The sequence below is a fragment of the Colobus angolensis genome, unplaced genomic scaffold (assembly GCF_000951035.1).
Source record: "Colobus angolensis palliatus isolate OR3802 unplaced genomic scaffold, Cang.pa_1.0 Scaffold332, whole genome shotgun sequence".
NCBI classification, from domain to species: domain Eukaryota; kingdom Metazoa; phylum Chordata; class Mammalia; order Primates; family Cercopithecidae; genus Colobus; species Colobus angolensis.
The window spans coordinates 3037517-3064532 of record NW_012116622.1 but is presented as its reverse complement, the minus strand read 5'-3'; the positions used below and the strand labels follow the sequence as shown (position 1 = coordinate 3064532).

The 27016-nt window shown below is 38.7% G+C and overlaps 1 protein-coding gene across 2 annotated transcripts in view; it reads right to left on the bottom strand.

The window, feature by feature from the left end:
• FAT3 (FAT atypical cadherin 3) overlaps nt 1–27016 on the bottom strand; it is a 557781-nt gene that overhangs the window by 105534 nt on the left and 425231 nt on the right. For both annotated transcript variants that reach the window (XM_011952088.1, XM_011952087.1), the window contains exons 6-8: nt 20045–20184; nt 3740–4015; nt 975–1185 (exon numbers count right to left, since the gene is read on the bottom strand). In XM_011952088.1, the coding sequence (XP_011807478.1) occupies nt 975–1185; nt 3740–4015; nt 20045–20184 (627 nt within the window). The remainder of the gene's footprint in view (nt 1–974; nt 1186–3739; nt 4016–20044; nt 20185–27016) is intronic.

Below are 27016 nucleotides of genomic sequence, written 5' to 3'. Positions count from 1 at the left end.
TAATGCAAGAACTTTTTTTTAGAAGGTTGTTGGCTTTTCTTTTTCTAAAATTTCTAGTCCAAAACTGTCATCCTAGCATTCATATTTTAATTCAACTCCTCTCAAAAATGCTCTACATTTAAATGAAGGGAGAGAAGCCTTTCCATCCCTGGCATGAAAGGAGATTGCATTTGGCATTATTCACGACAGACATAATGTTGCAGAACATTTTGGAAATAAGTGGCTTGAATATTCAAAAAAGATGGAATGGGGAAGAGAACATAGGCAGAGAAAGGATATTTGTCATTTTTAGGTTTTTTTTCTTGCTTAGCTATTCATCTCTCATCATAAAAGCTTTCTAGCTATCAGTCTTCAAACCATCAGTAAACTATGGTCTTGCCTTATAGATGTTAAAATTAATTTTAAAACATCTAATTTTAAAAAAATTTAACAAAACAAGAGCCTGTATTTATTTGTCAGGTTTAGCAAGCAGTTCAGAATCCATATCTACCACCAACTCTGCTACTCAGGTTGCCTCCAAAGATGTGAATTTGTGCTGTGAGGTTGAAGGAATTTCTGAAGCCCACAGACCACCTAGTAAACAAAGACTTGTTAAGATTCAATTCACAGAACACCCTGGTAGCCCTCAGATTATTGGTGGCTTTGGTTATTTTAGTCTGAGGCCCTGGCTTGTCGGCCTACAGGTAAAAACCAGTAAATTTATTGCGTATTTATTTTCTCTTCTCTATCCCAGAAAAATCCAAGATCGAACACAGCAAAGGAAACTTTCCTTGCTGTTAATGATGGAAAACCTATTACTGAAACGTCAAGAACTTTATCCACCATCATCTCCCAAATAGGACAGCGGCTTGGCCAAAAAAGTTCATTTAGAGATGTTCTATTGTTAATGATCTGAATTTTACACGGTGATAAATGCTACTGAGGGTCGAATGCCATGCATTATGCTGAAATTTGTGCAGTGCAACAGCTCTCACCTGCTTCTATGGTATATATGAGTTCTGCATTTTCTCCTTTGTCTTTGTCCAGAGCTGTCACTTGCAGAACAGCTGATCCCAGAGCAGCAGATTCAAACACAGACGCTTCGTACAGTGGGTTGGTAAAATAAGGGCTGTGATCATTAGCATCCTCCACATTCACAATGACTCGGACCAAGTTTCTTCGATAAGGAAACTCCTGATCTCTGACCTTTAGGCAAAATATAAGAAGTGGTGGGACTCAAATCTTAAATAGCAAAGAATTCACATGGCTATGTCTGGGGTGAAGACAAAATGAAATAATGCATGCAAAGTGCTTGACCCAGTTCCAGGCTTCTAGTAGGGGCTCAATAAATGGTAGTATCATCAAGTGAGGAAACATTGGGAGGAAATCGCGAGCAGGGGTTACAATACCTTTACTATTCAGCCTAATGTCTGGCCTGTGGTCTGTGCTCAGTCTGTGTGTGTAGAACTGATGCCTTGATATCACAGACACAGCGCTGTGCTCTGGCTCTCCCCATACAGTGGCCTCCCCCTTATTTGTGTACACAGCTGATAACAGAATAGTGGATAGAGGCTCTTCTGCAGGGGCAACTAAAGACTGGAATTAATGAACACAATGTAGGCATTTCCATTCATCCATTCAACAAACATTTATTGTCACCTATCTGTCTAAGTCCCTGGCTTTGCTCTGGTGGTTCAGCAGTGAATTTGATACAGTTCCTGCCCTTAAGAAGCTTAGAGTCAAGTGGGAATACAAACAAGCAAATAGATGGGTATAATGCTCAGGGCTAAGTATTCTCATGCGATGCACTAAAGGTGCTCGCAGAATAGTGAGAAGAAACTAACCTAGCATTTCGCTTCCTGAAAAAGGTAACAAGAACAAGTAGGGGTGGTAAAATGGTGGTAGCAGTGTGCGGCATTTTCAGGCAAAAAAGCCAATATATACAAAAGTCTAGAGCTGAGAGAACCCTGACCATTGGGAAGATGAATCAAATCTTAATTTCTTACTTAGAGAAACGTTAAATAAAATGTCACACTTGACACAACCATTTGTCATTTTCTTCAAAGTGCTGAAGCACCCCCTTTCTGATTTCACCAAAAAACCTTGCTTGGCAGTTTTAAAGTTTCCTTTAGTTTGTATATGGCAGAAGCTTGCAAATAATCATTTCTTTAACCACAAGGTTTTGCTATCATTTGATGCAGCACTAATCAAATATGTGCTCTTGGCTTTTTCAATTTTAAACTCCATACCTGCAGAGAGATGTGAAGAAATTAGAAAATATACCGAAAAGAGCCAACAAAGAGAAAGGGGTTTTCAGAAATAGTACCTAGGAGGAATGAGTAAAATGACTAAAATGGCTTAGCTAGGAGAAAGGCAGTGTAAAGCACTTGTTTGCTCGAAATATTCAATTATGTAAGTGATAAATGGTAGAGGGTGACCAAATGGGTTTCTGAGTTTGTTAAAGAAAGAATGAACAGAAATGGCTTAAAGAATCATGAGAATGGAGTTAGTCACTAGCACAAGGTTTCTGCCCTTGGAGAAAACACATGCAGAATTAGCCCAGTGAATATGCTGAATTTCCCTGTCTGCAGACTGGTCTGCCATACCCAAGGACCAAGCTGAACTCTTTATTTGGGGATTGTTGAAATCTAGGTCAGTTCCAATTAAGTGTAAGCTCCTGAGGGTGCAAGAACTTTGTCTTTTTTGTATCTTCAGTGCCTAGAAGAGTGTTTGGTGCATAGTAGGTGCTTGAGAAATATATGTTAAATGAATGAATGAAGGGCCAGAGTGATGACTGGAAGACCTCTATAAGCAACCCTATCTGTTTCCTGGAGTCTTAGTTGGAAACTATAGCTAAGTGCATGACACTCAAACTTCCTCTTATCGGGGAAGGTTTCTAGTCTTATGAAAGAAAAGTAAAACTTAGTGGAACATTACTTTCAGCTGCTTAGGAATTTATACTGTCTTAGTGTAGTATTTTAGCGCCAATCAGGGCAGAAGATTAAGTCTGTCCTTCTACCTGGTCTTAAATGAACACAGTGGGGGCTCTGACAGGAAGTGGCTGTGCAATGCTGCAGGGATTCTTGGGGGGTTGGAGGGATAGACTTCAGGCCATAAATTAATCAAGGATGTTTCTTATTAATCTCTACTTCCCAATTATGTGAACTAGCTAAACACTACTTTAAAAGTAAAGCAATTTCTCCTACATAATTTGGAGGTCCCATAAATACAAACTCAGATTGATACTCTCTGTAGGCTTTAGCATGTATTGAGATCTCTCTTGTGTGCCAGTATTTACTACTAGGTCCAATGCCAGTACAATAAGTAATAAACTGGTTTTCCAAATCCTTCCAAGGACCGAGCATTGCATAGGCTGAGTAAATGATTACCCTTGTGATTAACTTCTCAAGGAATGTCTTTTCAATTTTTCTTTGAAATCTTCTGGGTACAAACGAACCCCAGAGCCTGGGAACATGACCTGTTCCTTCCCTCTCAAGTCAGTCTGTTTGGAGCATTTACTGAGCAGCCCCTGCTGCAGAGCTTATCTAGTATTTTAGTTTGGCAAAAATACAGAGTTGCTATCTAACAACAGTAATTCTTCATTGAAATAAAAAGGCAAAAATGAAAGCAATCTCTCTGTGAAAAGACGAAATTTTCAACTACTTATAAAATTTAGGGGCCCTATACTTTTGAAGGCTAATGTGTGTGGCCTGAACAGTCAATGGTTCTGTAGGAGAGCAAATTAGGATTTCGGTCCTACCATTATATTGAGAATGTGCTTGTCCTGGGCCTCATGGTCCAGCCTCTCGGCAGTATAGAGCACGCCAGTGCTAGGGTCAATCCGGAATTTTCTCATGCTGATGGAGTCGATGCTGCTATGAACAGTGTAGCTCAGCTTGTGCTTCTCATCTCTGTCTGTGGCTTCAATCTGCAAGATCTCTGTGTCTGGAAGCACATCCTCGGAAATTGTCACATCGTAATTCGGCTGAGAGAATTCTGGGCCATTATCATTATTATCCAGTACTTTGATAAATACCTATAGTTAAAAGAAGACAAGAATGATGACTAATGCCAATTTGCTCATTGCTAATAAAAGTATGCCCTCCTGCCTTTTTTCCCCCCTTCCATGTCCTTGGATCCTAGCTTCTAGTAGCTCTTGCAACACAGAGGAAGCTCTCTTATAAAAGCACTCTGTAATTAGAGGTTGACAATAAACCAGTAGTTTATATTAGCAGGAACATAAATTATGAGCTGATCAATATTCTCACTATTAATTGAACAGCTGCAACAGCCACTTGAAGGTGATAATTCTGTGGAATTCTTTGATGCGCAAAGTATATGATCACAAGGTGACCTTAGTTTGTTAAGGTGCCATTATCTTAAGTTCTGATTATGTGTTTCTCTTGGTGGACTTCTGTGGAGGCAGTGACCGAATGGGAAAAGGAGCACAGAAGAGGCAAAGGAGCCCATGAGGTGGACTCAGAGCAATCACAGCTTCTCAATGGCAGTGTCCACACACTGCGGTTGTCCTGATAGGAGGGGTCTAGCAAAGAATGTGGCTCTAATGACAGCTAAGGTATGAAGTTTCCCAATAAGTTTCCTAATTGTTTTCTTTCATAAAGCATTTTGTTATGTAAATTTTCAGACAAATATAAAATAGTGCAATGAACACTCCAGTGTGTATCACTCAGCTTTGATAATAATCAATTGCTAATCTGGCTTCATCATACTGCCACTCGTCCCTGCCTATTTCCCCATATTATTTTAAGCAAATCCCACCCATCACGTAATTTCAGTATGCATCTTTAAAAGACAGGACTCTTAGAATAAACACAAACACACACAATCCCATTGCTGCACCTAAGCAGAGAAAAGAGTAGTTCCTTAATATCATCAAACAGCCCATTGGTGTTCATTCTTCTCTAATTGTTTTTAAGTATTTTTTAATCACATATATGCATATATATATTCATAATTTCTTTTAATCAAGATATGCAAATAAGGTCCAAACATTGCATTTGGTTGATACATCCATAAATGGGTTAATTATATTTTAATTTATAGGTTCTCCTTCAAACTCTTCTCTTACTATTTCCTTGGATTTTTTACTGTGTTATTGCTAGTATTGAAGAAACTGAGCCATTTTTTCTTTAGTTTCCACAGTCTGAATTTTCCTCATAGCGCCCCTGTGGTTTTGTTTTACATGTCCCTCTGTACCCTGTAGTTCTTATAAATTGTTTGATCTAAAAGATTTGCTAAGATTCAGTTTCCTTTTTTCTTGTTCTTTGCTTTTTTTTTTTGACAAAAATCCTTGATGAGTGATTTAGTGTACTTCCATCTGGAGATACATAGTATCTGGTTCTCTCTCTTGTTCTGTGATATTAGCAGACACTGGCAATCATTATACAGATAATTCATTAAAAATTTCAGATTGATAATGTTCTAATTCTATTATTTTCTTCTTTATTTATTAGCTGGAATAGTTCCCTAAAAAGAAACTTCTCAACTATTTGGTTACTGTGAAGTACATTTCATATAGGAAAGGTAGGATAAATAATTCTTTCCCTTTATTATTTTGAAATAGTGAGTTGGTTCCTTAGCTCCTCCCAAAGTGACAAATGAGGTGCTCTTTTTCAACCATTATTATGAACTCATGAATTTAATAACATCCGATTTGTTCCTCTCTATTGCAGTTATTATATTAATGATGCATAAATAGCCCTACCTTGGCCTGTAGGAGCCTCTTCCAGTTAGTTCTTGACATCTTTTGACATAACCCTAGTAGTCTAAGATAGCTTCCTTGCTTTCTGATAATTGCTACTAGTAATTTTTTCCAGTGTCATTTTGCACATTTTCTGCCCCAATCTTGAATTACCCATTTCTCCAAAATGGCTTGTTTTCTTTTTAGTTAGAAATGATATTTAGATACCATGATCCATTGCTAGGAATACTTATTGCTACTGGATTGGCTATTATGTTTCAGTTTTATTCACTGGACAGAGTCAGGAAAGGTTTGTGGTTTTATAAAAATAAATATTTCATGAGTTCATATTGCTACTTCCTATTAAAAATTAGAGCATCAAGGTTTTTACTTAGTCTCATTGTTTTTACATTTGTATCTCCTTTTCCTCATGCTGAAATTTCTCATGCTTAATGACGTCATCAAAATTATTCATTGCTTTATTTGAACCACATGCACAAAAATCTCAGAATAATTCCAATATTCTTATTATAATTATAATTATGATCATTAAAAATAATTTTCATATTATTTTGTTCTTTTTATTTATTTTTATAATTATATATGTACAATTATAATAATTATAATAATAAAATAAATTATAATTTATTCTTAGTTGGATAAATAATTGCAATTATTATAGCATAATTGCAATTAAAAATACTATCTACTTTCTATCAGGTGCTATACAGGTTTAAGAAGAACAAGCAAGAATAACCAGGAATTTATCCAACTAGGAATATATAGTCAAAGCAGTGTGTTCAAAGTCACTTAGAATAGATCTTCTTGGTGTAGATGTGCCACCAACTAGATAGACATCTAACATCATTTGTTTCCATTTGTGTTCAAATTTTAGACTTGCTTTTTAAATATTTAATTTAATATTATATGTAAAGGTATCAAAGTCAAATTTACAAAAAAAAAATATATTTAAAGTAGTTCAGCTTCTATACCTTCCTCCTACACTCTATTCCCTTCTCCTACAGATAACTGTACAAAAATGTATGGTTTACTCACCAAACATTTTGTTAATATAAACATACTTTATACACTCTTCCCTGCCATGCTATTTCATTTAACATTACAGTTACAGTTAACATAACATTAACATCAGTTCTCAACTGGGGAGGGTTTTGTCTTCCAGGGGGCATTCAGTAGTGTCTGGAGGCATTTTTGGTTGTCACACTTGGAGGAGGGCTGTTACTGACATCCAATAGGTACAGGCCAGGGATGCTGCTAAACCTCCTACAACACACAGGACAGCCCCCGCAATAAAGAACTATCTGACCCAAAATATCAGTCGTGCTGCTGTGGAGAAACCCTGCATTATATCCTGAAGATAATGCCATAGAGGTACAGAGACACTCTTCCAGTGAGTAGATGAATCAGTTAATTCAACTACTTTTCTACTGGTGTTCATTTAAGATGTCTCCAATTTTTGATCTTAGAAAGAGTGTGCAAGGAAGAGCCTCGTGCCCATTTTAAAAATATTTTTTGCTAGCATATATTTGGGTTCTAGAATTGGGATGGTTGGATCAAAGTACAGGTGCTTAGTTTTATTATTATATATGTTTCCATATTTCCCCTGCCCAATGGTTTTATCATTTTGCATTCTCATGATAATATGTAAGAATGATTGTTTCCACAACCTTGCCAACATAATATGTAGTAAGACTTCTAGATGTTTTGCCAATCTGATAGATGAGAAACGGCATTTCAGTATAGTTTTAATTTACCTTTCTCTTATTTTTTAGTGAGGTTGGAGAAACTTTTCATATATTTAAGACCCATTTGCATTTCTTTTTCTGTTAAATTATTTGTATCTCATCTTATTCTTCTACAGGTTAGATGGCCTCTCGTTCTTTATTTTTGGAAGTTTGGTGAAAAAATGCTTTCAATTTTGTCATGTATATTTATTTTGCTTATGGTGTTTTTTTTTCTTTTTTTGCCATGTAAAAGTGAATATATTAATCTTTTTCCTTATTATTTCTGGATGTTAGTTCATAGTTTAGAATATTTTTTGAGCTTTCAGGTTATAAATGGACACATTCATTTTAAAATATGCATTTGCATGTTTTCTTTTCTTTCATTTACATCGCTAATCAAGTTGGAATTTTTCCTGGCATACTGCGATTATCTTCCATATGGCTCTCCATTTATCTCAATGCTACTCTTTAGAAGACCATCACTTCCCACTGATTTGAGAAGCCACCTTTATTGTACTCTATATTTACACATGCAGTTAGCATATTTCTGGATGTTCTATTCTGCTCCATTGGTTTATCTGACTTCTCATGTATCAGTACCAAAATGTCTTAATTATAGAGGCTTTATAGTACATTTTAATGTTTGGAAAGGCTAGGCTCTCTTTTTCTTCTTTCTCATGGTTTTCCTGGCTATTCTCGCTTGTTCTTCTTAATAAACCTGTATAGCACCTGATAGAAACTGGATAGTATTTTTAATTGCAATTATGCTATAAGGACAGGTTAATAAAGGAAAACTGACTTCTTTCTAATGTAGTCTTCCTATCCAAGAATATGGTTTGTCTTTTTTCATTTGTTCAATCTACTGTTTTACCTTTCTGGTAACATTTAGTTGTCCTTAAATAGGTTTTGAACACATTTTAAAGTTTATATATGTACTACCCTAAATAGAGTCTTCTTTTCCAATATATACTTCACTGTTTTTTTTTTTTTTCGGTTATATATATGTAGGCTATAGATTTTTGTATGTTAAATTTTTAACCTGTTATTTTAATAAATTTTCCTATCACTTATAGAAGTTTTTTTTCAGTCTTTTGAGTTTTTCCGATATATAATTATACTACATGCAAACAGAGATAGTTCTACCTTTTTCTTTATGACACAAACTGGTTTATCTTGTCTAATTGCATTGGCTATCACAGCATGACAGTAAATAGTAGTGAACATAGTGATGCTCTTGTCTGATTCCTGACTAATAGAAAAAATCCTCTAGTTATTCTCCATTAAATATTATGCTAGTGTTTGGCTATATTTCAGAACATTATTTACTTTTAAAAATAAATGCAACCAGATTATGGCTATCCGCTTAAATGGCTGCACTATCACTCACTTTGGTACAAATATGCCTTTTTTGAGGAAGAGACAAGCGGTGGTGCTACCACCTCTATGCTGGGATAACTTGCCATTCAGAGTCAGCTGGATATGGGACAAGTTTGCCCTGTAGTAGTTTGTGGTAGAAAAAGGGTTAAAAAGTGTGCCAGTAAAGTTTTGGGTATTGTTCTTATCTCCACTGTATTTGCAGAACCATACTGGATTCTTTGAATGCCAATTCTTTCATTCAGAAAGTTCAAGTTAACTTAGTCAAGATGCTAAAATATTTGTGTTCAGTTATATTAATGGGAGGAAAAAGCCTTTCCGGCCAGCAAGCCTGCCCTGACCTTCATGAAGTTTCAAAGTTGATGTGCTCTTGAAAAGCTTGCCTCTTTTTGCTTGCTTTGTCTTAAGCCTAATCTACAGTCAGAACAAGTGTTTCTCTGTAAAAGACTTCCTTCTCCTCATTTACTTTTTATTTCCCACAGTCGGGGCCATTTGTGAGCCCCTGAACTAACAAACAAAGCAAAGTAACTCTCAAAGATGTTGTGTTCAAAATGGTAATTGAAATGCCTAAAGAAATACAATGAAATCAAAGCAGGAGGAAACCCGAATATAGGAAGTCTCTTCAGAGCTGGTTTCAATGCTGCCCACCACAAACACTTTGGGTTTTGCAGGCTCTTCTAAGCTAAGTCTGGGTAGATGCCAAGCTCTGCTTCACAAAGGCTCATGGTATAAAGTGTCCATGGGGCAAGCTGTAGGGTGAAGGCGCTGTCTTTTATTAGAACCAATTAAGTCCTAAATTACTGAAATTCTCTTCTGCCTCTGCTGGCATTTCAAAACCGTATTTAAAACATTCTATAGTTGTGATTTCAAGGGTGAAGCCCCTTGTATTCTCCTCAAGCTTGTAAGTTTTGTTTTTGAATGTATAAGTAGAAATATCACATCAGCTTGTACTTGTTCTACAGTTTATAAATCTGTATCACATTCATTTCCTAGACTTTATTATTTATGGTTTACCAGCGGGGAAAATGAGAATTAGAGAAGTTAAAACATATGGCTGAAGTCCCTATGTCAAGGCCACACTCAACCCCAGGTATTACAGAGCCAATTCTGTATTCACCTCATCCTATCATTTCCATGTGGATTAAGTTACACACACATTAAAAGTAAATGCACGTAACATTTATACATTACAATGTGTACAAATATTATGTACTTTGCTATAGAGAAATCCTAATTTACAAAGTAGATAACTGATTCCATTCTCATTTCAGGAAAATTCATATGAGGTTATTTTAAATATAAAGATCCCTGGTCCCTTTAAAATTAGAATCTATTTTCAAAAATTGATCTCCTCATAAGTTGTCAAGCCCAGATCTATTACACACAGTAAAATTTTATTATTATTATTTTATGAGACAGGACTTTCCTCTGTCTCCTAGGCTGGAGCACAGTGGCACAATCATGGCTCACTGCAGTTTCAGATTCACACCTCAGCCACCCAAGTAGCTGGGACAATCGGAGTGCACCATCGGGACTGGCTAATTTTTTGTTTTGTAGAGATGAGTTCTCGCTGTGTTACCCAGGCTGGTCTCAAACTCCTGGCCTCAAGTGATCCTTCCACCTTGGCCTCCCAAAGTGTTGGGATTACAGGCATGAGCTGCCACAACTTGCTGTAGGGCTTTTTTTTTTTTTTTTAATTAAAAAAGAAAGTCTTACATTTTAAGATTTGGCTTGCTGCCTTATTTTATCTGTATACATTTGTAGTTGTTCCAGCATTTTCCTAATCTAAATACACAAGGGAAGTGTAGGCCAGTGCCTTTTTTTCTGTTTTTCTTAGATGGAGTCTCGCTCTGTCACCCAGGCTGGAGTGCAATGGCATGGTCTTGGCTCACTGCAACCTCTGCCTCCCAGGTTCAAGTGATTCTCTCACCTCAGCCTCCCAAGTAGCTGGGACTACTGGCATATTCCACCACCCCCGGCTAATTTTTGTATTTTTAGTAGAGACGGGGTTTCACTATGTTGGCCAGGCTGGTCTCGAACTCCTGACATCGTGACCCGCCCACCTTGGCCTCCAAAGTGCTGGGATTACAGGCGTGAGCCATCGCACCCAGCCAGCCACTGCTTTTTTCACTGCCAAGAGGCAGATGACAGAAAAGGAGATGAAAGAAAAACCCTGATGAGGGAGATGCCCTGTGGGAGTCTGTTGTTCTAGGGAATCATAGAGCAGCTTTAGCAAAAGTGATTTGTTTCTTCTCCACTTTTAAGTAGGTTCAGGATGAAGGGAGGCCATAAAACAAAATCTACATCTTCAAGGTAAAAACCTACTTTTAAAGGAAGCAGGCCAATTAGAAACTCCAAACACAGCAGTTAGAGATGACAGAGGAGGAATGAAATCCTCAAAGCACTGAAGGTCAAGACTAACCTTAGGAATTCAGGTCACAGCCCTACCAGCCCCAATACATGCAAGTCCTTTGGCAGAAAGACTGGCCAATTTCATTAATTGCCTTTGTGAGGTTTTAGAATTTTTGGAGATTATCTGAAAGAGATTTTTTAATTTCAAATTTGGCTGTGGAGCATACAGATACAAGTTGATTTTCCTATCTTTTAAATTTTATTTTAATTAATTAATTTTTGAGAGAGGGTCTTTGGAGTGTAGTGGTGTGATCATGGCTCACTGCAGCCTTGACCTCCCAGGCTCAGGGGATCATCCTGCCGTCCAAGTAGCTGGGACTTATAGGCGTGTGCCACGTCTGTCTAGTTTTTTTTAGTTTTTGTAAATTCTGGGCTGGTCTTGAACAACCAGGCTCAAGCAATCCTCTTGCCTTGACCTCCCAAAGTGTTGGGATTATAAGCATGACCTCTGTACCCAGGCCTTTAATTTTTTTTAGAGACAGGGTCTCAGGGCATGATCATAGCTTACTATAACCTTGAACCTTTGGGCTCAAGTGATCCTTCTGCCTCAGCCCCTTAAGTAGCTGAAACTATATATGTGTGTGACCACCACACCTGGCTAATTAAAAAATTATTATTATTATTATTATTGCAGAAATAAGTTCTCACGGTGTTGTTCAGGCTAGTGTTGAATTCCTGGCCTCAAGGGATCCTCCTGCCTCAGCCTCCCAAAATGTTGGAATTATATGTGTCAGTCACCGTGCCTGGCCTTCCTACCTTTATAAGTCTAAAGGATTACTTGAATAAGAAAAACATTAAAACCACAAAATCACATAAGTCCCTGAATCAAATTAATGTAACTTTTAGATTATAATTTGGACATGGCTGTCTCTGTTCTTTTTCATAATAACAATAATAGCCACACACATATTTTATAGCTAATTTTAAGTTGAGAAATAAACATTAATAAAGCCTGTGTCTAGCATATCACAGGGTCCGTAATAGCTTATTTCATCTTATAATTTATGAGGCATGTAAAGTTTTATCCTCATTATGCCGAAGAAACTGAGTCTCAGAACGACTGAGCTGCCTTCTGTAGTAACACAGACAGCAATTGGTTAAGTGCTAACTTCAACTTGGGTTGCCTAATTCTGAGTTGGTGCTCCTTTCATTATACCAGATAATTTCAATAATGAGTTGAAAATGTGTATTTCATATATATATAAAAGTGTAGGAAAATGTCCCTGGACTCGTATATGATTTTGAGAAGAAGCAGGTTTTTATCTTTTTACCTGTGTACACTAGGCAGGCCACCTAAGCAGTCTGTGTCTTAATTTCTCACTGGAAATGAGTGTAATGATAACACCTGATTTAAGTATCCCAGCGTTACAGGGAAAAGAAGCTTAAGAATGAGCCTTATTGCCAGGTGCAGTGGCTCTGTGGGAGGCCAAGGTGGGTGGATCACTTGAGGTCAGGAGTTCGAGACCAGCCTGGCCAACATGGGGAAATCCCGTTTCTACTAAAAACACAAAAGTCAGCTGGGCATGGTGGTGGGCGCCTGTAGTCCCAGCTACTCCAGAGCCTGAGGCAGGAGAATTGCTTGAACCTGGGAGGTGGAGGTTGCAGTGAGCCAAGATTGCACCACTGCACTCCAGCCTGGGTGATAGAGTGAGACTGTCTCAAAAAAACAAAAAACAAAAAAAAAAACCTTATTACTGCAATAATTATTATATAAATACCAGGTATCCTATATTACTATGTATTTTCATCCATTAACTCTTTGAAAGAGCCATGTTCTAGTTTCATTTAAACTTGCTCTGATGATTCAGTAACTCAGATTGGTTTGGCAGATATATGGGGAAAGTTGCTAAAATTCATAATTTCTCATCCTCGGTAATGTGTGTCTCTAGGGCCCAAAAGCTCAGTGGGTTGAAGTGAGAGCTATAAGGAGGCTGACGTATTTTGCTCTCTTCTTTGAATGGCTGACTATCAGACATTCTGATAGCCACACGCAGCATCACGTTCCCCAAGCTGCCATCTTAAGAGTGTCTCCTTCATAACTAGTAGGGCCAGGTGAGTTTCTTTTCCTGCATTAGAACAGATATCAAAAATTTAATGTTGCTTTTTTTTTTTTTTTTTTTTTTTTGTTGAGACGGAGTCTCGCTCTGTCGCCCAGGCTGGAGTGCAGTGGCCAGATCTCAGCTCACTGCAAGCTCCGCCTCCCGGGTTTACGCCATTCTCCTGCCTCAGCCTCCCAAGTAGCTGGGACTACAGGCGCCGCCACCTCGCCCGGCTAGTTTTTTTTTTTTGTATTTTTAGTAGAGACGGGGTTTCACCATGTTAGCCAGGATGGTCTTGATCTCCTGACCTCGTGATCCGCCCGTCTCGGCCTCCCAAAGTGCTGGGATTACAGGCTTGAGCCACTGCGCCCGGCCAATGTTGCTTTTAAGAGACAGCATTGTGTAGTGGTTAAGAGAGCAGGATCTGGAACCTGGATATAAATCCTGATCTACTCTAGTTATTTAACCTTGCTTTGCCTCTCTTTCCTTATCTGTAAAACAGGCATGACAGTAGTAGGTTATTTTTCTATTTGTACTATAGGCTGGGTGCAGTGCTTCATGCCTATCTATAATCCCAGCACTTTGGGAGGCCGAGGCAGGCAGGTCACTAAAGCCCAAGAGTTCAAGACCAGCTTGGGCAACGTGGCAAAAACCCAGCTCTAAAAAAAATACAAAAATTATCTGGGTGTGGTGGTGCATGCCTATAGTGTCAGCTACTTGGGAGGCTTGAGGTGGGAGGATTGTTGGAGCCCAGGAAGTCCAGGCTACAGTGAGCCGTGATTGTGCCACTGCACTCCAGCCAGGGTGACAGAGTGAGACCCTGTCCTGGAAAAAAAAAAATAAGTTACCATAAACTTAGAAGCTTAAAACACTGATTATCTCATAGTTGTGTAGGTGAGGACTCAAGGCCGAACTCAAGGGTTGGCATGAATGTGTTCCTTTCTGGAAGCTCTGGGGATGACTGCCCTGAGCTCATTCAGGTTGTTGACCAAATATAGTTCCAAGTGGTTGTAGAATGGAGGTCTCTGGTTTCCCTACTGGCTGTCTGCTGGGAGTCTCTCTCTCCTTAAGGCTGCGTTAATTCCTTGCCATGTTGCTGCTTTCACATTCAAGTTAGAAATGATGTCTCAAGTCCTTCTCACGTTTTGAATCTCTTACTTCCCCTTTTGCTGCCTCTCTTCTGACTCCAGCTGGAGAGTTATGTGCTTAAGGGCTCTTGTGATTCGACTGGGCCTACCTGGATAGTCCAGGATCCTCTCTGTATCTTAAGATTTATACCCTAATCATATCTGCAAAGTCCCATTTGCAATGTAACATAACATATTCATGAATCCAAAGATTAGAACATGAACATCTTCTTGGGGAAGTGAAGGTAGGAGAGCCCTGTTGCCTACCACAAATAGCACCTGCTTCACTGAGTAACTGTAAGAGTTAAATGATTTTGTTTTTAAGGATAAATATATGTAAACACTTGGGTTTTTAAATCTATTTCATGTGTTTCGGTCTGTTATAGTCATTATTCCATTACTCTTTTGGATATTCATATTATCCCATCTTTAATCAGTGGAAATCCATTTGAGTTTCCTCTTGTCATGCTTTACCATGATTCCAGTAGGCTTTTCTAGCAGGAAAAGATGCCCTAGGCTCCTGCTCCAAACCTGCAATTATCCATTTCTATGCAGAATCCCGACTCCTTTCCATGGTAAGCGGTATGTAAAGACCACAGTCTGGGCACTATGGGTAGAATTCCTCTTAAAATGACTTTGTAGTGCTACTTTATGTTTGGATGGATGATAACCCCATCCTCTTAGGCATTTCATTATTCCCACTCCTTATGGGCCTCTGTTTCTACCTGGATACTCTCTATTCCTCCCCTGCTCATAATAGCCAATGCTCCTTGTGATTCCTCAACTCTTTTCCAACCAGACACAGTACTGATTCCTTCAACCTTTTCATCGCCCTATGCCAGACACCCTTCAGACATCCTCACTCATCTCTGGGCTTCTAAGACATTAACACGAGGAACACTTCTGTAATGTTTAGTACTGGTAGTACCCCTTTCTCCCACAGACTCTTCCTTTTAAAAAAAAATAAATTCTCAAAGAGAGTTAATTTCCTGTTTGCTGTCCAGGGCTTTGGTGGACAAACAGTCCTTCTTAACCCAGAACAATAGTGCTTTGAAACACCATGGATAACAGGCAGCCCAGTGACAGAGCTGGGGAGCCTTCAGAGGACAATGATTCCCCCAGGTATGTGCATATGTTTCTCAGGGAGTGTCGGGGGCTGCATGTTGAAATTTTTAACTAGAGTTACTGGCTGAAAAAAAAAGTGTTAAGGAGTTAGTTTATCTTAACCATTTTTAGATCACATACCCATTTGAACATCTGATGAAAATTATGGACTTTCTCTCTAGAAAAACATATACACATGCCAAAATTTATTAACAGTTCATGGGCTTCAAGGATCTTTTAGGAACGCAAACTGTTTTGTAGGGTTCAAGCTGTTTGTATAACTAGGTCCTGATTTGCATGGGTTTGTTAGAGACAGCAGGATTTGAAGTGGGGCAGGGGTCTGGATAAGAAGGCATCAGGGTGCTGGTTTAAAATCACTCCAGTGAACATTAGTCATTCTTTGGTTCAGGGAATTGCTAATTCCGGTGCCAGTTCATGCACTATCTGCTATCATTCCACAACATTAGTAGTGTAGAGAATGAATAAGCTTTTAAAACTTGGGATAATTCTCGGGACACAGTGAGCACTAAAAATTGCCAATTGATTTTAGGCAAAGAGAAGACTATTACAGAGCCACCAAAGGCAGCTATCCTGGGATGGCACATGAGGAACTGGGAAAAGCCCACTAAGATACCTTTGGCCTGGTGTGGCCACAGAGCCCTTGACAAGTTCTACCTCATGTGCACTGAGGGTGCCTTAAGGCACTGTCTTGCACTTTCCACCCCAGAACAAGTCAGAAAGTATCCAGAATAGCCCTCACTAAAGGACGGGGATGCAGCCACTGGATCTTCCACTTCATCTGAGGCACTTCATCTGAGGTAAATTCCATGTGTGCCTCAGAGAAACTAACAGGTGATAGGAATAATAACAACAGCAGCAGTAGCTAGTATTAACTGAATTCTTACTACATTTAGACCTCATGCTGATACTCTGCATGCATAAACTCATGTAATCCTCATAGCAACTCCCATGTTGTAGGTATTGGTACCTCCAAACAAGAAGACCAGGGTGCAGAGAAGTTAGGTGACTTGCTTGAGGTGACTCATCTGTTTTGTGGCAGAGTGGAGATTGGGATGCAAAATTACCTGCTACAAAGCCCATGTTGCCAAATACTAACACTGTATTACAAAAAGCATAATAATATCCCCTACAAAATAAAGAACTAGTTTATGCAGAGGCCCTTGTCCATCTTGCTAGGAGGTTTTTGTCAATGTTGGGATGCTGTATTCTTACCTTTAGTTCACTGGAATCTTTTCAGCCTAAAACCCACAGGACTTTCTTATGTTTTGTGCTCACACTGAGGAATCTCAGTAAAGAAAAGGATGTTTATCATTAGATATTGTAGCTCTGAGGCACAAGAATCCTGTGAGAGTTGGGAGAATAGGACAAAACTGAAGGTGAAGGAAGGGTTTTCATGTGGACACAGAATCACTGAGGATCTGATTTATTTGACATTTGTGAAGCCAAGTTCAACATGTTGTTTATGATGACTTGAAGCCCTGTCATATCATGTTTTATGATTCCAAATGAACAAAGCAGAGAAAAGTTCCCACAGGAAAACTGAACAGGTGTTTTGGGGCTACAGGACATTTATTTAGTTATATGGCGAAGGTTATCTGTTTGATGGTAGAATCATTAAGTTGCCCAGGGTCATGCATGGGAACATGCTTTCATGGTTTCTAAAAGAAATCCAGAATGCCTTTTATTTCGCAAAACATCCTTTTGTAAAAGTGTTCTTGACATGGAGGGTGCTGACTAATTCAAAGAAGCACTCCCGCCACCACCGCCGGGAAAGCTGTGGTAAATATGAGAGAGGCCTGGATTGGCAGGGGCTGGTGAGCTGGTCAGGCCCTAAGATAGCTCAGTAGACAGAGTAATGACTTCCTGATGGTAATACCAATGACATACAGGTATGTACTTTGGAAACTCTTAGTTCCCACTTCGTACAAAGGTCATGACTCTGGAGACACAGAGTGACTTGAATGCTTTTGACAAGAAAATCTCTTGGCATCCTTTATTAACTACCTTATCTTGGCCCTGCCAGAAGGTGCCTCAAAGTTCACCTAATTCTCTAACTCCTTCTAGACAGCCCTGGAGATAAGCCTAACTGTATACTAGTCAGAAATAAAATAAACAAAAACAGGACTCAAACGGTGTGTACATTCAAAGTTTTATAATACATGTTTCCATATTAACTTGAAAAAAATGAGCGCATGTCAGTCACCTGGATTTAAAACTCTGAATCATTGTGACCTTAGTACTTAGCATCTAGAACTGCTCCTAGCCCATGGTAAGAACTCTAAAGATATTTGTGGAACAAGTGCTGTTAAATGATTTCTCATCTGGTTCTAATAAAATTCTAAAGTAAAAGTATCATTGATAATTTTTGTTGTTGTTAACATGAATTAGTTTTGTGCTTTGGAGATCTAGCATATTTGCTGCGTAGACTCTGCTGAATATGTATCTACTATTCATTCACTTGTTCCAAAAATATTCAATTTTTAAAATATCCATAATGGTATTCTGGGCATACTGAATACCATTTAATTCAACTGGTATGAAACTCTGGAGAAAAGTCTGGAAATGAATACGGTTTCATGCTTTATTTGTATTTTACTCAAATATGTCTTATGTTTTTAAGTGGCACTAAAAAGTCAAGGTTGAATACGCTAAGACAAGGCTAATTTTTAAAACTTCAATTCCCATTTAAAATGAATTAACACTTAAGACAGCAATACAGCAGGTGGGTTGTTTTGTATTAGTCTTCGGGGGCGTGCTTTTGGACTGTGTGGCTCTCATAACACCCCAGCCATGGGTTCTTTCCATGTGTCTATATGTTAGCCTTGAAAATACCCTGGAACAGTATGGTTTTCGATAGGGTGACCATATAATTTATTGTCCCAAATGGGGCAATTTTGAGAGTTAATGGGGTCCTTGACCCTGGCTGCATGTCAGAATCACATAGGACTTCTGTGGCTGTATTTATTGAATTTCACATTTTAGAAAACTAGTTTTGGCTTATTTTTACATTCTACATTCTTTGCATTTCATTTTGCTGATCAATGAACAATATATTACTTTTATATAACAACTATGAATAGTCAGTTAAGGGAAGGAGAATAATTACGCCAATGCCACAGACATAAACGGGGCTCTTTAAGGCAAACAGGGTCATATGATCATCCTAGTTACTGGGAAAGGACACAGGTTGGAGGATCAGAAATTGTTTCACACTGGCTGCTGTATTATGTGCAAGTCACTTCTCCTCTCTAAGGTTTTAGTTTATTCAAATGAAAAGTAAAGGAGTTGTACTAAAATGAACCCTATTGTTTTCTTCAAATTCTACCATTCTTTGATTATAAATAGATTCAAAGGAAAGAGTTTCATTATATTTTTCAAATAGTCTCAAACTAAGAGGCAGCTGGCTAGGCAAACACATGAAATATTCATCCTCTCTTCTTTTTAAAACAACATAGTTGCAAATGCTTACATCATATTTAAGATGAATCAATGCTTGCTTCAGGGTTGGCAAAAATTCCATCTTCACCACCTGAAGCACTGTGTTCAGAAAGATTCTAAGGACACATCTGGGCTCAGCAGAAAAATGGGCCTTGATGAATTAGTGATGCCTTCTGGGGTTAGAGGAACCTCAGAGCTCAGCAGGGACTAAGAGAGGGGTTACAGCATATGCATATGTGCCAGCTCTCTGCCATAACTGGCCTAGGTCTCTGGTGCTAAAAAATAAGACAACAAAATCTTCTCATATTTAGTACAAGTCTGCCTCATATTGATATGTAACATTGTGCTAGTCTCAGAAAGATGTACTGAGCCACATGAGAAGCCCAAAGATTTTCTTTTCCTCCTGCTCTCAATGCCCTTTCACATGTGCTCAGGTTGCAAAGTATGAGGAGTGGTCCTCGACCCTGGCTGCATATCAGAATCATATAGGATTTCTGTGGCTGGGGTCCAGCCACTGGTGTTTTTAACCTCTCACCACAACCAAGGGGTTCTACTATACAGACAGCAAGGATAAAGAGGCTAGAAAGGCAGAAGAGAGTCAGGACACCTAGATCCCAGTCCTTTTTCTTTACTAAGGCTGCATGACCTTGGATACATTACTTAGCTTATCTAAGTCTATAAATGAATTTGGACTCTTAGGTATTCTTTAGCTATAACTTTCTGTGACTAAAAAAAAAAAAAAAAAGAGGAGGTAAAGAATAACATGGTGTGTTAACTCAAGTAAAATAGATGTCCTCCTCTTTGTAAATTCAAGGAAAGTTGACTTTATTGTCAAACAGATAAATCTACAGTAGATGATCAGGAAACAAACACGCATCACTTTTCCATGCATGATCAATCACAGCTTCTTGAAAGCAGCAGCTAAGTCCTATGATATCATCTACAGAATCCCTTTTCTTAATTGTTCTTGAAAATAGTTTTTGTAAACACTAGAAAACCATGGACATAATTTACTACTTCCATTACATTTTTTTTTCATTGCTTGCACCCCTGACTTTGGCAGCTATTTCAGCATTCCTGCTATTCTGTAATTTAACATCTCACCTGAGTGACAGCAACATTTGTCCCATCAGTGACTTCCACACTCATATTATAGATGGACCTCTGCTCTGCATCCAAAGGTTTTGCGATGACAATTGTCCCAACACCCTTCTCTGCGTCAAAAGCGCTGTCAAAATTCCCCCCTGATGATTTCACAGAAACATGAAATTAGCAAATCTGAGAACTTATTACATGTATTATATCATATATCTTTAAAGGGAGCTCTTATACAGAAATATTTTTTTGATAGGCATCCCTATGGCTCAATTTTGTACATCTTAAATGGGACCTCTTTATTTCTAACTTGATTCATAGTTCAAAACACAGCCTCTACAATGCATAACAAATGTCACGAAAAAGGAATGTATTGCAAAGAAAAACCTCAGCAGTAAATGTTAGAGTAGTGAAGCATAAACTGACCCCATTAAATATTTAGAAACCTAAAGGCCCTTCAACCTCTTGTGGCTTCACCATTAGAAATTTGTAGATCTTTTTGTTTTTTCCAAAGTAGGTTAAATTCTAAGTAAATAAATAGTCCAATTATTATTAATAGAATGAGTACACATTTAAAATCTATTCCAGGATTGATGGTAAACATTTGGCTGCTAGAATTCAGATTCCCTTAATTAAATGTCAGAAATAAAATTACAAATTCTAAACAGTAAAAAAAAAGCAAAAAAAATTTTCATATTAAAAATTCTATATCTGCGAGCTGGGATATTTATAGAAATACTTATGTTGCCATCTTGGTAGTGTAAATTATTTTTCTCCTAAAAAGGCAGAAAGCCTAGGGAGAGTCACAAAATAAAATTGGGAAAGAAGCAGAAGAAAACATCAGCTTATATGTCACCAAATTACAAAACAATTTACATGAAAGTTTAGAAAACTTTACCTTCCCCTCAACCCCCTGGCCACATGTAACTCACAGTCTGTGAGTGATGTGCTTAAGACAACACTGCCATTGTTGAAATCACTGCTGATGTTTCCACCTCTGGCAACCAAAGTGTGGTTTATGATCTTCCCAAAATGAAATATTTTTTTTGAGGGAGAGAGAGAAAAATAATGGTATGAATGTTGGAACATTTTAATTAAGCATGAGGGTATGTTCACAAGCTCTGTTTCTTTTGGCCTGAAATTTCATGGTGTTGATTTTGTTCTCAGACAGTAATTTTATTTAACTACAGCATATAGGGCAATGTATTTATTGAATTTCATATTTTAGAAAACTAACTTTGGTTTATTTTTACATTCCACATTCTTTGCATTTCATTTTGCTGATCAACGAACAATACAATATATTACTTTTATATAACAATTATGAATAGTGAGTTAAGGGAAGGAGAATTTTACATGAATTACTAGAATCTGATGTACAATGACATGAAATAAATAATACGGTTTACTTAAAAAAAAACCTGGCCATATATATATTTCAAATACTTATTACTTGCCGCTGTCATATACACTTAAGATTATTTAATTGCAAGAGAGAATATAATTGCCCTTGACATTTAATTAAAGTTATGGAGATATGAGAGTATCAGAGAATTGCTTGGAGATTATATACTTTTTTAAAAACTTCATCTAAAAAGAGACTCATCTTCCAATTAATATCTTTAATTGATTTGATGAGGAGCACTAAATATTAACTCCAAAAAAATTGTTTGAAGTTAGGATAAGGAGAGAGGGGGGAGTCTAGGCTGAAAAGGGAAGGAAGCCTTAGGTCATTACCATTTCTTATTCAAAGGGAATGTTTCATGTTGATAACAACATGAAACAAAATGGAAGTCTGATTTGAGTGTCCTGAAAAACCATCTTCATGAACAAGAGAAAAAAAAAACAACAACACGATCATTTGCTATTAAGCAGTACATTCTGAGAAAAAATTTGCCATGGAAACTTTCAAAGAAAGGCCATAAAATTGCCTCATAAGTCCTGTATGGAAGGAAAGATGAGAATGCAACTTCTCAGGTTGTTTCTAGTGGGTATTAAATCCCGTTTTAAATCCCATTTAGAATGTTTTCTTTACCAAAATGTTAACTTTCTTAAATCTTAGGGCCATGATATTATTTGGAGGTGGGGGAAGGAGTCATCCTCTAATGTTGATTATTTTTAAATGTGAAAATGTGTGAGTCAAGTCAAAATAAAGACTATGCAAATTATAAAACTTCAGTTTGCTCCAGTTTAAAGATGATTAAAAATAAACTTTAGAGAACCAGCAAGCATAGTTTGAGTTTGAGTTACTGTTTAAATGGGGCAGTCCAATTTGCTCTCTTTCACTGACTTTGACTCACATTTTCCCCAGGGCCCTGTACAAAAATACATAATCATCTCATGCGCTTAGTGGCATAACATCTACATATGGCATATAGAGTGTGTGCTTTTTCTTAGTCGTTTTTCATATCAAATAACATTTTTGGCTAATTTTATGGTTTTCTTTTTTTTTTTACAGTTTTCTCTCTTCCTGTGTGTGTTCATATATGTATTTGTGTGTGTATGTGTATGTGTGTATCTCCCTCAAATTCTTTAGAACAGAAACCTCTAAAGGGACAGGGGAGATAGACCATTAGAAGAGCAGAGCCAAGAGCACTTGAGGGAGAGCCTACAAACTATGTCTCTCAGTTTACCAATATAGTTAGCAGCCTCGGACACTCATTTCCAGGACATTTGTTCCTAGTTAGACTAAGATTTAACGTAAAACAAAATCTTCCGTGAGTTTTAAAATGAATTTCTGACAAGGGACACAGAATCTAGACCAGCAGTTTACCATCAACCCTCACACAATTTAATAACCTACCACTTAAGCATCCCATTTCATAAACGACTCCATATCTCTCCCCCAGGTCTCATTTTTCAGGCTCCCTTTTAGCCTGAAAGTGATTTCATTTTCATAGGAAACCATATCCAAATCGTCCAGAGTGAGAATATCAAATGCAAGGAGTCCATTTTTGCTAGCAGCATTCCACTTAACCAAGGTGTGCTTCCTCAGAGCCAGTAACAGAACATGCAAAGCCAGAGTGTGTTTGGTGCAGCAGCGTTAGGCTCAACAAAAGGTGGGGAGGAGGGAGGACACCGCAGAGCTGGTCTGAGTTTCAACAAAGTGGGAAATTAGAAAAGTCACAGCCTGAGCATTGCTGCAGGGGTGTGCGGCAGAGATGGTTAAAAGCAAGGTTGTGAACAGCCCACATAACAGATAATTCACATTAGGGACATATCTCTTTGACCATTTTCGGTCAAGACAGGTGTAATAGAGTAAACAAAGAGCAGATGAGGCACACTGGATTTCTATTAGATTCTAAAGTTAAACATCCCAAGTAGGAATGTCCTAAAAGGCTTTAAAGATGGGACATAAGTGGAAATATTTTGAGCCAGCAGCTACTGCTTAAATGTGCTGGGCATTGGAGCTGGGCCATGATTCACTCTAGTTTTTCTTTAAAGAAGGGTACGAAGCACCTCTGTCCCTCCATAAAGACACCCAATGGTGAGAATCACACAGCTTCCCCTTTAGAGAAGCTTCCAGGTACCTCCCCTAGCATATGATTCTATTCCACTTCATGCGTAATTATAAAAATACCAACCCACATCTAGTTGTCACCAAGGGGGAGGTGTTATGTGAGCAGCTTCCAGAACAGGGAGCTGCCGACTCTCAATGAATTCAGGGAGTTGTGCACAAGCTGTTGATTCAGGTTCAGCATGTACACTGAAATTAAGAAAAAATGCTAAACACCAGTTATGGTTTGATCTTGAAAATACTAAACACTAATTACCATTTTCCCCTAATTTTCTGCCTTGAAATGAAAGCAAGCACAGTACCTGGCTGAAAAGGATATTTACTTGGGAGACAGGGTACACCAGGTGGAGGTCAGGAAAAAGTGGTCGGAAAGAAAATCCCTTCTAGAATCGAGTTTAAAATTCATTTTCTTAAAACCACTAATAGTATATAAAGTGTTTCTAGGCTTCTTCTTATTTTTCTGAAGTTTCTTCAGATGTGCTCCTATGGACCAGACTGTTGCTATGGAAAAATGAGAGGCTTATTTGGGATCAAATTAGGGAAAAGGGGCAGAATAGGGGAAATGAAGTGTTTGATATCAGTTGAATAACTTGGAGCAAGGGTCACCCTGAGCAGGAGCAGCTGTGATAGAAGTAACGCATGAACATGGTTTCTCTCCATATCACTGGGTAAGAGTCTTTTGTTAGAGAAATACAGCCACCTGATTAGGGAAGACCCAGAGGTTTCCAAGCTCTAGCTGAAGAACAAGGCTCTACTAGTGCTACCAGAGACTTCAACTGGCCTACTTGATTCATCTCTAAATGGCGATGGCTCTGCTGGGGACAAGGTTCAATAAAGACAGGCAAAAGCTTATGACACAGCAGCAGCCTGGAGCCCAAAGTCTGAAGGAACCTATGACAAATGAAGGGTAAAAGCAGCCTTCCTACAACACAGAAAGACATTTCAACTTGAGTTGGAACTATGTGCTATCACTCACCAACGGAGAATCATTTTCAAAGAGCAGCCTTACAGTAGGCGAGATAAAGAAAGATATTTTAGGTGCTTACGATTTACAAAGAAAACTGTTTTTGTAACCTGAGTCAGGTGAAAAGCTAAAAAATGGGTGACAGCACCCCCCATCCATCTGCAGGTAAAGAGGAACTGTCTGAGGTGCGTAATAAAGGTGTCCTTCTCTATTCCAATATTTGCCAACAGAATAAAGATACAGGGACTGAACTGTGAACCAGATTGCATGCACATTGGAGAGTCTGTAAATCAAGGAGCTGTGGAGTTGAAATCATAGTCCCCTGAGAAGTGTGAAGATATGTGATAAAGCCACAAAGGATTATGGGTTATTTGTGTTCCCTTCAGATTCTTTTCCTTTTAACACAGAGAAGGAACATGCTGTGCGTTGGGCTGTTTAAACGCAGAACAGCTGAACTTTATTATGTTTCCTTTTAATTACAGCTTTCTTAACTCCGTTACAAGTAGGGCTTCTGTTTCTGGAAGCTGAAAAGTCTCACTGCATAACATTGTAAGCAGTGGTCTCCTTGGAGGCACAAGAAAGTGTGTGACAGATCCTCTATGCAAGGGTCCAGGCTTGGTAACAAAACCTTGCTCGCTACCCCATTTTTATGAATTCATATCATGGTGGGAGGCAAAGACATGCAGTTAAGCAAGATTTGGGTTGATTTGGAAATGCAAAAATGAGGCGACTTTACTCTCAGGGGAAAAGCATGCTGAAACACTATTTCTGCTCACTTACTGAGAATTTATTAGTTATAGCATTTGTAAGCTGTAAGTGCCATGCCAAGATGATGTCTTCTCTGTAACTCAGTGTCTCTTTAGGTGTCTGCATGCACTAGGTCTAAAATGGAACCAAATCCTCACTCCCTTGGAAGAGTCATAGAGTATTTACCTCGGCAAGGCCTATACTTTATACCTGAGACCTCATTTCAGATCTATGCTGACATTACATACCTAGTGCCTATTCCAGGCATTCATGGCTATGTTTCTTAAGCATTGAGGCGCAATGTTTCCTCTTTCCCCTGTATGTTAGCTTGGCCAAAAAAGATGCTTAGGTAAGGAGGAAGGGAACAAAGAGATGAGAGTTTCCATGGCCTAAGATAAATAAGCAAGAAATCTTGAGAGCGAGAATAAAACATCTGAATATGATAAAGGAAACAATACGTATTTAGAGAGGGGGAAAGATGTTGTCAGCAGATTGAGAAAAAATGACTCTGATGGATTAGAAAGATTTTCAAAAGGAGGATTTGGTGGAACGCGGACCGTATCGATACTGAAGCAACCAGCACCTGGGAAAAGGATTTTACTTCTGCGCTGAAATAAAGATTTGGTGTTTCAAGATGTTGTTGGCTGGATGTGGGGATGGAAATAAAATCATGTTCTGTTTGGGCATCTGGCCCAGTAAGTTCAATTTGGAAAAGAAGCTTGGCTAGATGTTACCCAATTTACAGTGAAATCTCTGTGATGGAAGCATCCAGACCAGAGGGACAACCCTGTAGGTCCTCATTCAGAGACTTACAAGTGCCCTGAAACTGAAGGGAGCCTCTAGGAAGAGCGTAGCATTTAGAAATACACCAATGAAGCAACATGAAAACTGATGCCATGTTCTTGAAGACGGACCCTTATATTTAAGGTAGCTTAAAGGGACTCCTTCCAGGGAGGGCTCTCATCTGTAAACTGCCTCTCTCTTCTTGGACGAGTGATGTTTCTATTTTGTCAAAGGTTCCTAGGTTGCCATGGCCGGTATCACAGTGGAAGGTCACCCTGACTCTGAGTAGGTTCCAGGAGGCATCAGTACGGTTAGCATAGTGGCTGCCTGGGGTATCTCCATCACTCACCATAGTTTATTCCACTCATCCTGGGTTGGTAGCAACAGAGGTATTGGCAGGAGGAAGGAATGAGGACACATGGGCCTTAACCATAGGGGTTAAGAGTGGAGACAGGATAAGCACAAATGAAAAAATACAGCAACACTCATCATGCTGACATGAGAAACTTGTAAATCAGGTTACATGCAGTAATGCTAGGCATGCTTACCTACAGACAGTCACACACACACACATGCAGGAATGATGAAGAGTTGCAAACCTGACCTGGATAACTAGGGTCAAGCAGCTGGTGAGACTGATCATTACAGAAAGGCATGCCAGTAGGATTTCAAAAGCTGAATACAAGGAAGGGCATCCCAGGGCACATAGGTGGTAGGTGGGATGTACCACGGGTCAGCAGGTTGCGTGCACAGATCATGCCAGGGAGACATGTGACACTGTCCGGCTGTAGAGGTGCTTGGAAACTGGAGTGTCCAAGGAGGAGGGAGAAAAATCAGTGGCTGATGAGAAAGGGCAACTCATCTCATCTCAGGACAGCACACTAGACATTCTGTTGCCTATTCGGTTTCTGCTGCACTCTCCTTTAGGTTATTTAAAAGAAATCACTTTTTTTTCTTTTACTGTTTTTTT